We start from the raw sequence: 12,906 nt of genomic DNA on the forward strand, positions 1-12,906 counted from the left end.
AAAGGTAACGCTGGTGCATAAGCGTTACGACCGGGCGTCCTCGTGTCGACATGGCTGGCTGAGATTTGAAGGCTTGGCTTTGCTACATGCTCAGCTCTCGTGACGTCTACAGCGGAAAAGGTCGGCTAGCGCGCATTGCCGATGAACGATTTGGTCGCGTGCTTGTGGCTGATTGCTCTGCAGGTCAGTAGAGCATTGAGCTTCAGTGAGAAAAATGTATGATGCCGTGTACGACGGATTGATGAAGGATGACAATCTTAGCCAATGGTGTCTGAGCATATTACAATTTTCCAGTAGAAGAGATTTCTGGGCATGCGATATTATTAGGTAGGGTAGAAGCTCTTGACTTCGTTGACTTGGTTGAGTTGACTTGGTTGGGCGGGCTGAGTATGACGGTGCGGGCTTGCCCGACACTGAAGACCTGGCGCTGAGTGACGATTTAACCCTCGGTAGCAAGTTCCAATCCGTAAATGATATATGCTAATCAGCACATTTTCATACCTCCCTATCCGACTCCGGAATGAGTATAGTCGTTCCATTTATCACAAATCTGTGACGCTCTTGCTCACTTATGACGGAATGTCTACCATTTGGTACTACTGGCCCTGTTGTGCTCATGTTAGAAGTTTCGGCTTGGTAGCGCTAGGGCTGCAGATTCAGCGGTGAAGCTTACCGAATTTAGGATGGATTAGTACTCCAGGTTTGAAAGGGTCGACACGGCTTTGCCTCATACCCTCCATTAGAAGTCCCCAGTTGACACATTCGTGTGGCGACGTGCGATTCCCAAGTGGGAATTTACTCTCGTCTACCCAACGTAGTGTTTCTGGGTTAGTGTCTGCCTTGCACATGACAGCTTTCAGAAGCATTTGCAGACAGTGCACTGTGATGATGTAGGATTTAGTTGGGATACACTGCAGTCCATATACACAACAAACTTACAATTGTGTTCTTGCAAGTTAACTCTCTCCTGTTCAGTCGTGTTCGGAAAGTAGCGGTCAGGCCAATATGAATGATGGAGACGTTTCTTGATCCATTAGCAAAATGTTGCAAGATATAAGGCTGCCACTCAAACTCACCAGACAATGTATTTGATGCATGAATGAGTAAGTGGCAAGAAAGCCTCCTCCTTCGGCGGGAATGCCCTCCTGTAACCGGCCGACCTTCGCCACGTACGAGTATGGGACTTCTGTGAAGAAGTCTTGCATGAGGTTTTCCCAGGCACTATCTAACTCATCACTTGGCTTGCCCATTAACTCATAGTCTTTAGACTCCTCTCCCATCTTGAGCATGGTCGGCTCGTAGTGCACGAAGCTCCGAAGCGGGGCTAAAAGGGAATCGTCAATCCACAAATCGACACGTTCTTCCACGGTGCACTTACTATCAACAACTGCAGCACCATGTAACCTTTCGTTCCTCCACCACATCGACACAATCGTTATGAGAATCGCCGAGTAGAGCAAGACGAGGAAACTAAGGCCAAGGGCGATAAGGAGTTTACTCCTCAAAGACTGAACACGCCTGGCCCATGGTGATGTTCTCTCAACGTGGAGTAGTTCATCATGTTGAGATGACTGAGAAGGTTCATCTTCCGGGATAGGACTATAACGTGAGTACCTCGACTTCTCCATACTGGTCCATGCAGAAGACAGCAGAAATCAGCAATGAAAGACGTTTGCACGTAATGACTATAGGTGAGGTCGCAGAGATAATTGCGCGCAAGAGGATTTGTGCTGGAGGAGCTAGTAGGTGAAGTCGGGGAACACACCTACGGCAATTGCGACGGGTGATGACACAGAACAGGGTACCTAGAAGTGGTAGGTGGAATCTACAATGACCTCATTGATAGTAGAAGCAGCCCTGTCCAACTGGTTGAGCAACAGCAAGACGACCTACTGCTCACCCGTGTATGCGTTGACGTGCAGTAGGCCGAGGGTGGAGGTGCCGATAAGCTGGGGTTCAGAATCCTCCGGGATCAAGCTTCACAAGTACTTTCCTGTTTTGCACTAGGGTGGAATCCTGTCCACGGGCACGAGCCCGTAAGTCCCGCGCTACCGAACCGCGGACGCAGAATACATCCTCTACACGACAAAACCCCCATTCCTACTGGATTTGTTACAAGTTGATCATCTCTTCAATTCTCTGCGGCCATTCATCGAGCGCGTTCTAGTGGGGTAAGACACAAGTGCGTCTCTGAATTCATCATAGCCCCACCTCTGCAATGCTAACTACTGCTAGGACCACGAAACCGCTGGAAGCCTAATGATTAATCTATCAAGTGGCAATGAAACCGTACACGCACTATGCTGGAGAAGGAAGTCATGTGTGCCTACTCGCACAGATAGTCAGACTGCGTGGCAATCAATCCTCGATCATCTTAACATCACACTGCAGGAAGCACTCCGATTGGAAGAACTTTCATCTAAGTCTTCTACTTTATTGGATGGATTCAAGGCGCCATTATGTACGGACCCGAGTACACGATCTTCGCGGGAAGCCTGATCACGTATACAAAGCATTCGAATCAGGATCTGACCACAGTAACGATTGTGAATTCTGCACGAACGTATAGACTACGCTTCGTGGAGCTAGCTACCCACTTAATGAGGACCAAGTTGCCCCATTTGCTTTGATACGACCGATAAGAGGCACGCATGACCAAACTTATTCTACTCCACTCCGGAGTCAGCAACAACGCGCTTACTTGGTCCAAATGTTGTCAGCGTCCAACTCAGCATCCCTCTTCTTGGTCCAGATGTTGTCGGAATCAAGCTCTGTATCGCGAGTCCAGATGTTGTCAGACTCGAGCTCCGCATCCCGCTTCTTAGTCCAGATGTTGTCGGCATCTAGCTCCGCCTCCCGCTTCTTAGTCCAAATGTTGTCAGACTCGAGCTCGGCATCGCGTTTCTTAGTCCAGATGTTGTCGGATTCAAGTTCGGCATCGCGGGTCCAGATATTGTCAGAAACAAGTTCAGCATCCCGCTTGCCTTCTATTTCACATTAGCTATGAGAAACGAGACTTGTCCTTTGAACTCCTCTTACCAGTCACTGGAGTAGGAGCAGCATAGATGCCGACGAAAAGCAGGGGAGCGACGATGGCGATTTGTTTGAAATGCATTTTGTTGACTTCGTGGGCCGATTCGGACGAGTGAGATGATGTAAAGTTAAACTTGGTGTGTGAATGCCTGCGAGAATCGAATAATCTGTTGAAGGTTTAACAGTGACTTTATAACCAAACCAGCACTACCAACACTGACCCCGCCTAGTTTCATGGAACTTGAGATGCGCAATCTGTCGTCACCTTTGCATGAAATACAGGATTCTTCCCCCGGACTGGTAGCTGCAGGAAGGATTGCAAAGTGTCTCCGGTGCTGCCGAACTATGGAAGTCATGGGACACCTTAGCATCATGGTGAGACGGTGGACGATCTCAAAGGATCCGACCTTCCCATTGGAGTTGGCGGACGATATCAAAGGTGTCGACCTTCCATTTACAGACGATGATGCAAGATTGAGTTACGTCGTAGTCTTGTAGCGTAATGCTTATGCACTACCAATCAACAACAAGCTTTCTTCAATGGGACTCAAGGCCCGAGTCCTTCGACGAAGGTCGGCGAAGATATGTCGGCAGATCTATCTAAGACGTAAACCCCTACTGGCTCGTGGATTAGCTACATCCTACCAGGTAAACACCAATCCCCACCAACGTAGTATCGAAGTACACCTTCGAGCTTCATATACTCTCACCTTTCGCCGCACCAGTCCACACTAATAGCTTGCTGTCTTGTTGAGTTAACTTCACGATGAATGTTTCCGGAGAGAAATCTACATACACTTCAATTCCAGATGACGAATCCTCTCATTCTGAAAATGAGTCTGATAACCTCCTGTTCGAAGGCGGTTTCTCAACACTCCGGAAAAGAGGCTCGCATCTGAAACGACGTGTACTCTTCACGCTTGGGGCCCTGGCTTCCCTCACAGTATACACAATTGCTACTGTAAGCATAACATCGAGTATAACATCAACGTACTGGAAGAAGGAACGATTGCACGGTGCATCAGTAATCGACTGTCAGTCACCGCCCTGTCCACTGATGCCGATCCATATCACTAATAGTATATAGCGCCATTGAGGAATTACATACACTACGAGCCCACCAAGTTCAAATTCATGGAATCCTCAGCAGATTACACACTGGTCGGAGAACCAAGCGAAGAGCTCGATTCCCGCTGGTCAAAGCTCATGCAGTACTTCTTCACCGAAGTGCCATACGCCTACATGGACAAGCTAGGACGGTTAGACGAAGGCCTGCAACTACCAAATGGCAACTATGTCGCAAACTATGCGTTTATGCACCAACTGCACTGCCTGAAGAGAATCTACACGGGATACTTTCCCGAGCGGTATTTCCCCAACATGACCGAGCATGAGAAGAAGATGCAGCTAGAGCATAACTGTACGTCGACCCTGGCTTCAACTTTGAATATGAGCTTCAGTGTTAACGATACAGTGCATTGCCTTGAAATGGTCATCGAGGGCGTAATGTGCAAAGCCGACGAAACACCCCTCACACTGCGCTGGCTGGACAACACCCCGCTTCCTACAGGAAACCGCAGTATCGCGCATGAGTGCGTGAACTGGGATCGCTTGACCGAGGGGCTGGAGAAGTACAAGGTGGACCCGTTCGTGCCGAATGTGTTTGTTCATCCCAAGTTCGGTCAGTGCTAAACCAGTCCTATGATGGAAGAGTATAGGAGAATAGACAGGACTAATGTCGCATAGGACCCGTCGTTCCGCAAGGCAAGAATACGGCAATAGAGAATAGGATTGGATTCACGCATAACCCAAAGGCGCTGGATTATGACAAGTTTCCCACGCATGCTACGCATGAACAGGGTAGATAAAACTTGCGACGGTACTTGGTAGTAGGCTCGGGAAAGGTCTGATTGGTATTAGCAGTCAGCTTGCTTTAGCCAGTGCTGGACTCGTCTCCTGCAGGTTGATCATTCAGAGATTGATCATTGAGAGATCGGGCATACTCCGCATGGATAGAATTGTGGTCCGATATGAGTAGACAAGATAATACCTTACACTTCCACTCTCTCCGTGCTTGAAACGAGAAACTCTCTTGAACATTCATTATACCCTTGCCGAAGGGAGATGCACATCTTGAGACTCTTGGAGGGGTTACATCATGTCTTATCCATATTCATTAAAGTTCATCCATCTATTGCCTGACCGCTAGCGCCATGCTGTTCTGGGTATGCATATTCAAAAACACTTTTCCCTCACATTGTTACTCCACACGTACCAGGGCCTAAGCCAGCTCTACACCGAGACGCCCATAATCCTGTTAAAGAAGTTGCCCAATGGCAGAAATAAGGAATATCGTGTGGTGTCGAGACCACCATTCCGACCCAGCCATAACGCGTAAGCGCCCACCAATACTGTAAGACTGACGGCTCCGTAACGGCGGTAGTACCATAGGCGCATCCTAAGATACTTGAGATGCTTGGCGGCCCGCCGCATGGCTTGCTGTCGTTGAACCTCCTTCTCTTGCTGAGCAAAGAACATCTCTCCATCCTCCAGCGTCAAGCGACGCAGACTCGCGCTCGTAGCTGACGCCTTTAATACACTCGATGATGATATCCTCCACCATTCCCAACTGTTGAGGGACGCAGGTGGAAGGCGTTCGTATAGCTCGATGGCCCGGGCGATGTGGAACTCGACGTCAAAGGGCTGAGGGAGCTTACCCAGCATGACATACAAAATATCCTCATCCTCCTTGTCAATCTCAAGCAGCTCCTCCCTCTTGGACAGCACAACAGCGGCGAACAGGTAAATCGGCATGACAGCATGTCGTGCTAGGAAGAAGTCAAACAGCCTCGTGATGTCCTTGTAGTCCTGTATGTTGTGCGCAAACAGGGTTATGGTGCCGGCGAGGGCAAACGAGGGCTGGCTCTTTGGAAGATGGTCGTACAGCACGGGGTCGGCAGCGCGGAGGATGGGGCGGAGCAGCTCCAACTGGGCGAGTGCAGGGTCGAGCAGCGAGAGCATGAAGTCTCGGATGCGGAGGAGGCTGAGACGGGCGACTGCAGCGGGCGCATCGTGGGGGCCGAGGACGAGGAGGAAGACCTGGACGATGTCGTGGTAGCCCTGGAAGTAGCACAGCGCTGGGTGCCGGCGCAGGACAGCGAGGATGACATGGGAGAGTTCTTCCTTCCGGTGGTCGAGCTGCTTTTCTGAGTCTGCGACTGTCAGTATTGGCGTATCAGGTACGAGAGCGCGTAGGTGTGGGAGGCATACCGTTCTTCGGGTAGTATACGAAGGCGCGGTTGACGTCTAGGCCGACCTGATGCTCGTCCTTGTGCCGGGGTAGGTCCTTCCACGACGGCACGTTCCTCGAGTTGTCGTCGTCGCCGTCAGAGCATCCCAGCAACAGGGGCCCTGGACATTGTCAACTCTGGGTAGTAGCGCGGCAGAGTGGGAGGCCTACAAGCTGTGCGACGCAGACTGTCGCTGACGAGGCCGGAGTTGCTCGTAGCCAGCTGGACCAGGGTGCTGACGTCGCCATCGAGACAGGCAGCGCGAATCAGCGCCTCTTTTTCTTTATCGGCGGGCGAGAGCTCAACGACGGGAGTAGCTCGGCGCGGTGGTATGCTGTTGGAGCTCACGGAGCGCGAGACGGAGCGCGACGGGGTGCGTGAGGCCATGACGGTGCGGCATCTCGAGGGTGCTGCAGCACACTGGGCAATCAAGAGGAGGAGGGCGATGAGGATGAGGATGAGGACAGAATACGTCGCAAGAAGATGTCGACGTGTTTGCTGCCGTCTACCTACATGACGGTACTGTTCCCAACTGCCAGGGTCAGGGTGACGCGAGCCTCGCCATGTCCTTCCCTGTCAATCTTTCGAGGTCACGTGAGTTGCATACCACACCTCCCTCCCAACTCTCCACCACTACAACGTACATACGTTCCACTACCCCACCCGAGGCTGGCCGACGTCTTCCTCCCGCAAATTCGCCAATCCGCACGACACAAGCCATACGCCGGGCCGCCTGGACCACTGCACGCACCCTGGCTCTGCAACCACCATCGGCGCAGGCCAACCACGCAAAGGCGATCCCACATCGGGCGCCAGATCGTACGCCCTGCCCTCGGCCGTATAACTTGTTCGGATAGATAGGCTGTCACACTAAGATCGTGCTTGGCGCCGCACCATCTTGCAGTCCAAACACAGGCACACGATCTCATGTCTATTGTCGCCTCACGTGCCAGCTCTTCTCTCGATTCAACCACTCACTCGTACGGGGCGCAGTCGCTATACTTGGGGGTCGAATATAGCAGAGAACCCAAAGACGCTACAGCAGCCTCATTGCACATTCTTGCCAGGGAATCCCGGCGACACTGCACTTTATTCGCTCGTGCCATTTCCAGTCATCGATCCTCCATCCAATCCACTCGTTGTGCCGGCTGCTGTGCAAGCGATTCTACTGCGCCAATAGCGCTATTGCCAATTCTTTGCGCTGCGTCGAACTCCGTCTAGCAGCCTGTCTGTCCGGCCAGGCAATACCATGTTACTTGTCTCATCTCTTTTCACAGTGCTGCACCTTGTTGTTTCTCCTCGCGCTGGTATATAATCTTGGAAGTTAGGCGTCGAGGGCGTCTGCGCAGCCGCCACGCTACCACTTTCGGCCTAGACCCTTCTCGATACGTGGGTACAACCTGGGCAAATCGACGGGTACATCTACTGCTGCAGCGCTATCCGATCCGTACTTCAGGGTCCAGTCCCCGCCATGGATCATCAAGTGCAAGGTCTCGTCCTCGTCGACAATGAATGGGTATCGAGACCGCTCGACGTCTATCAAATCATGGCACGGGCTCAGCAAGCTGACACTGAGATGCGAGAGCCCACCATGAAATCCGCCACCCATGTTCCCGAACTTGGTATCCTCTCAAGGACTATTTTTGCGAGCCCTATGAGCAACGTCATTTTGCCGGCAAACGTACGCCACAAAGACCTGACTGACATCGCTTTGGTCGGTGAAGATTCGGTGCAGTTGAAAGAGATTCGCGACTATGGCCACCTTCGCCATGTTGCAACCAAGACTGATTTCAAAGGCCGCATCCTCGCAGCTAGGATTTTCGGCGACCCCCGCGAGGTCCCCATCACCAAGAGCGTTGGAAGTCCGCTGCCCAAGAAGCAAACCATACACCGAGAGAGGAGATCGATGACAGGTGACGAAGAATGTCACCTGCCTCCAGAAGTCATCGTACTCACTTTGACGTCAAGGACGCTAATGTTTCTGTGGGCTCGTAACATGCAGGCAGGCGCCGTCTCGTTCAGCCAGAAAACCATCAAGCTTCCCGCTGGAGCTACGCGCTTTGACCGGTTTGGTGCCTTTCTCGCTATAGATCCCAAACGCCGAGCAATGGCAGTGGCTGCGCCTGAGGGACGCTTCATTCTATACAAGACCAAGACCATGGAAAGATGGAGAAAGGAGATTCGAGAAGGTAGCGACACAATACCCATCGAAGATGAGCGCATCATCCCAATCGAGGGGCGTATCATGTATATGGACTTTCTATCATCGGGCAGCGGACTGGACGATTTCCATGTGGTACTTCTGTTCATCATCGCACACCAAGGGAAAACAAAGATCACATGCTTTGACTGGGATTGCAGGCAGGACTTGAGCAAGGCTACCGCACGAACCGAGCGGGTCTTGGTGGACTACGGTAGGCGGACGAAGATGTATCTAGTTTCTTGTATTGCCGGCTAACGCTGTCAGAGGATCACAATCCGTCCCTACTCATCCCTTTGAGGCGTAGCCCCGACTTCTTATTAGTCTTCGACAGTCATATATCAGTTTACAAAGACGTGCTCTCAGGTGTTCCCGTACGCACTAAAGCACCGATAAGCGCTATCATTCTCGCTCCGCTACAACCCGGCGACAGTAGACACAAACCGCGATGGGTTGCATGGGACAAAGCACCACGCAACCCAGAGTTCGAGAAGGAAGCCTTCTACATTGTGCGAGAAGATGGGCGTTTCATGTATGCGGAACGAGGCCCAGGGGCTTCTGTGGATATACATGAAGCTGGCGACTGGCCCTATCGAATCGATACCCCATTTGCATGCCTCAGCGTTGACAATTCCGAGTTTGCACAGCTGTATCCAGACGTTCTGATTGCAGGAGGAGCTGGCAACGATGGGCTTCTATGCAAAATTGGGGCGTGGCCAACAGAGTACTCATATGCCTTGCCCTACCCCGGCACAAATCGGTTCAGCTACGTCGAGTCGATACCCAATTGGACTCCTCTCACGGACCTCTCAGTCACTCGACTCGACGGCCTACGAGCGCCCTACAAACGCGACCGATGTGCGATATTTGTCGCAAATGGGAGCAGCCCACATGGACAGGTATCTGAACTCAGACATGGCCTGAATGCGTTCGTCGACGACTCGTTCAGTGGCATGAATGGCTGCACCGGCCTCTGGGTGGTCGACTATGGCAGTCAAACGGTCGATAGCGAAGGCAAAAGAGTAAAAGATCACTATGCTACGCTCTTAGTCACCCTCCCACTAGAGACACTTCTAATTCGGGTCACTCGTATATCACCTGAGAATCGCGGCAAGCTCTCTGGTGCTTGGGAAGATGGGAAATGGGAAAAGGCACAGATACACGCTGAAGATGAGGCCATTGCTGACGATATCATGCGAGATGAGGAGACTGTTTCCGCGTGTCCTTGGTCTGATGATTTTTCGATACAGATCTGTCGAAACGAGGCTCGAACTCTACGTCGGCCAGCTCTGTGTCAAATTGATTCAATCTCATTCAGCGGCCCCTTGCTACTAGCCGCTTCTCGGGCTGCATTCCCTTTCATTGCAGTCACCTTCCGAGAGTCTGGCAAGATATATTTGAAACTCATACTCATTTCCCACGACGGATCCTTTATCCCAGCCAAGAGTATTCGACATCAGCTAGCTTATGATCCGACATGCATTGAGCTCCTAGACTTTAACGGTGCTCCACATGTGTTTGTAAGCACGTTTGATTCGAAAATCTTGCTCTTCCGGATAGACGAGCAGGGAGCCTTTTCCCTAGTGCTAGAGGAGTCACTTGAAGATGTTGCAGTAGATGGCTTCCGTATGCTGTGTGAAAGTGCCGTGGTTCTGGAGTCCAGGGGACAGCAGGTGCTGGTATGTGCGACGCGAACTGGGTATCTTCTTAGCACCAATCTCGCAATCGTCGATAATGGTATGACCGTACCCTGAAGATGCGACTTGAACTCCACTAACGACGAAATAGCTGCCCCACGCCTACCTTGGCGATCTGTAAAGATGGGCGTTACTTCAGCACGAATCATGCGAAGTCAAACCGATGCCTCTGTTGCTTTCGTATCATGCAGCTCGGACCTCTGTCGAGTGCGTTGCTCAACGCTTAATCCCCTTGTTCTAGATGTCAGTTCCATATGGTTCACCAACCGCACCAACCCAGGCTACCTCCAGTCCCCGGTCACGGCCATGTATCAGCTACCCTTCTTTAGAGAACTGGATTCTATAGGAAGAAACCTCGGCGGTTTTCTTTTTGCCGTTGCTGGAGACCAGCTACTCTTCTCGCAGCTCGACTCCGACATTAGGTGGACGAGCCATGACGTTCCGTCGCTATCTGTGCATGATACCAGAACGGTGCCACGAAAGCTTCTTACGGTAGCAAAGCCTACAAATGTCGTATACATGGAGTCACCGCGGCGAATGGTAGTCTCTACTATAGAGGCAAAAGAGGAACGAGCACCACCAAACGGCTCCAGGGTGCTACATTCAGCAATCAAGTTGCTGACTGTACACGACGATAAATCCAGCGACGAGCTGGAGGTCAAGCAGGAAGACGGAGACGCACCCGTTGATAGAGTCATTATAGCTGAGTATACTTTGAAACCTGCGGAGAGAGTTTACTCTCTCGTCGAATGGCCGTTTATTGATCACCAAGGGAAGAAGTACTGCCTCTTCATTGTAGGCACTGGGATCGCCGTGGGCTCCGGCAAGGAGACAGGAAGAAGGCTTATCTTCAACGCAGGTAAGAACGGAACAAAGTTACAGATGCAAAAAGAGTCCAGCTACGAGCATCCGGTCTATTGTGTAGCCATGTGGGGAAATGAGTCGACCGTCAACGTCATAGGAAAGACATTGTCATTGGACTACTTTGACTCTCAGGCCGGACGGTAAGTACTCCATTTTCCAGCTTTCGGCTTTGCTAAGTGTTATAGATGGTTCAAGCGCGGTACGAAAGACCTGCCTTCTCCAGGAATTCACATATCCGTCAAAGGTAATTTCGTCTACGTTTCGACACTTCAGCATTCACATATCTGCTATAAAATTGTTGAAACAGCCCGAGAAGGCCGGTTTGAGTTCGAGCAAGTCTTTACGGACAGCCGCGAGCGCTCGTGTACTCACCACCTGGTCATGGACCTGTCCAGACCCGATGAGGCGGATCAGAACAAGGACAACATCGTACTACTCACAGACAAGAAGAGTGCCTCGATCTGCGGCCTTTATCACCCACCCGATCGAACCTACAGAAACGATTCGGCAACTGTTTTCGAAGCTTGTCTCCCCCGAACAGTAGTCCGCCTCCAACGCGGAGACATCCGTCCCCCATGGCGTCGCTCAGAACTCTCGCGTACGGGCGGAATCCTCTCAGACGATATCATCGGTGCCTGCTCTGACGGCACCATATACACATTTTCCATCCTCTCCCAACCAGCCCGTCACCTCCTCCGCCTCTTACAAAACCTCATCGAAGCAAAAGAAGCTCGTGACCCCGCATACCAGCACACCTTAATCAAGCCTCGGAGTGGCAACATCTTCGATGTCCTCATGAATGGCGCAGAGGGTATTCAGGATGCAAAGATTACAGCGAGAAGCGTAGATCCAAGGCATCAGGAGCGCGGGCCTGCGGCGCCAAGGAACAAGCATGTCGATGGTGATATGCTGCTTAGGTGGATGGATGAGGGTGGGGAGTTGGAGGAGTTGGTGAGTCGAGAGACGGAGAAGGACGTCGAGGTGCTGTTTGCAGAGTTGGCGCTTGGTGTTGATTCGAACTGGGGTGCGGGCAAGGAGGCGGATCTTGCAGACACTGGGGCTTTGGTGACGGCGGTGAAGGTGTGGTTGGGTGAGGTTTTCATGCCTCTTCTTTGAGCAGCAGCACTTGGGAAAGAGTTGATTAAAGGCTGTGAACGAAATTGTCGATCCATGGACGGAAGCATTGGGTAGGGAAGGTGGGCGGTATTTTGATCAAGCGAGTGAGGCATTGTCAGGCCTTGGGATAAGCCCTTATCACGAATCAATAACGGAGGATAGACTGATACACTTACGAGAATCACGATGTTCCACCACATTCCCCACTATCGTGTCCGGTCTTGATGTGTAAGACTGCTATGCAGTCGACTTGTGTGTCTGATGTCTCATCTCATTGACCCCGTTTAATCTTTGGATATTCCGCTTCTACACCACTCCTGTAACTAACATAACCAAGCAAGCTAAGCGATATTAATCATTTTGCTTGCGGACTCACTATTCACATGTTATGTTTCACGGTGAACAAAAGAACAAGAGGTGAAAGAAGCAGTCATACACACTATTGCGAAAACCACCCAAGGATAGGTAGATAGAACGCTAAATAAATCCTACGTGTTGAAGAGCCATGGGAGTAGCATGGAAGAACTAGAGACATATAAAACTACGTCGTCAAGACGATCAACACTGAACATAGGTAGATACCGAACGAGCGTATTGAGACAGCATTGCTACAGGAAGAAACTCACACTTTTAATTTAGGTTTACGGGTAGTAACTGCGGTACTCACTCGTTTAGTAAGCTTTCTTCTTGATGGTTATGCGTACGC

At 51.2% G+C, this 12,906-nt stretch overlaps 5 protein-coding genes across 5 annotated transcripts; 2 read left to right on the forward strand and 3 right to left on the reverse strand.

Annotated features, from left to right (window-relative positions):
• Window positions 1–495: 495 nt before the first annotated feature.
• Window positions 496–1,280, reverse strand: K460DRAFT_269876 (uncharacterized protein; the record flags this gene model as incomplete). The annotated part of the gene is made up of 4 exons (XM_040927609.1): window positions 496–605; window positions 674–880; window positions 940–1,024; window positions 1,077–1,280. 4 exons carry the CDS (start codon window positions 1,278–1,280, stop codon window positions 496–498), a joined length of 606 nt encoding a protein of 201 aa, XP_040792984.1.
• A 1,309-nt stretch (window positions 1,281–2,589) lies between these two features.
• Window positions 2,590–3,144, reverse strand: K460DRAFT_361219 (uncharacterized protein). Its single transcript, XM_040932414.1, has 2 exons — window positions 3,040–3,144; window positions 2,590–2,987 (listed from the first exon to the last, which is right to left on the reverse strand). Exons 1-2 carry the CDS (start codon window positions 3,113–3,115, stop codon window positions 2,698–2,700), a joined length of 366 nt encoding a protein of 121 aa, XP_040792985.1. The 5' UTR covers window positions 3,116–3,144; the 3' UTR covers window positions 2,590–2,697.
• Window positions 3,145–4,167: 1,023 nt separating this feature from the next.
• K460DRAFT_273355 (uncharacterized protein) lies at window positions 4,168–4,901 on the forward strand (the record flags this gene model as incomplete). The annotated part of the gene is made up of 3 exons (XM_040927868.1): window positions 4,168–4,453; window positions 4,508–4,714; window positions 4,780–4,901. The coding sequence occupies 3 exons, from the start codon at window positions 4,168–4,170 to the stop codon at window positions 4,899–4,901; spliced, it is 615 nt and encodes a 204-aa protein (XP_040792986.1).
• A 436-nt stretch (window positions 4,902–5,337) lies between these two features.
• Window positions 5,338–6,936, reverse strand: K460DRAFT_301456 (uncharacterized protein; the record flags this gene model as incomplete). Its single annotated transcript, XM_040929872.1, has 3 exons — window positions 6,494–6,936; window positions 6,304–6,444; window positions 5,338–6,245 (listed from the first exon to the last, which is right to left on the reverse strand). Coding segments are annotated over exons 1-3 (1,266 nt in total), but the record flags the coding sequence as incomplete, so codon positions are not given.
• Window positions 6,937–7,794: 858 nt separating this feature from the next.
• On the forward strand, window positions 7,795–12,200 carry K460DRAFT_273269 (uncharacterized protein; the record flags this gene model as incomplete). The annotated part of the gene is made up of 4 exons (XM_040927863.1): window positions 7,795–8,737; window positions 8,791–10,260; window positions 10,312–11,224; window positions 11,270–12,200. The coding sequence occupies 4 exons, from the start codon at window positions 7,795–7,797 to the stop codon at window positions 12,198–12,200; spliced, it is 4,257 nt and encodes a 1,418-aa protein (XP_040792988.1).
• Window positions 12,201–12,906: the final 706 nt, after the last annotated feature.

Source organism: Cucurbitaria berberidis (genome assembly GCF_010015615.1).
Source record: "Cucurbitaria berberidis CBS 394.84 unplaced genomic scaffold K460scaffold_1, whole genome shotgun sequence".
NCBI classification, from domain to species: Eukaryota; Fungi; Ascomycota; class Dothideomycetes; order Pleosporales; family Cucurbitariaceae; genus Cucurbitaria; species Cucurbitaria berberidis.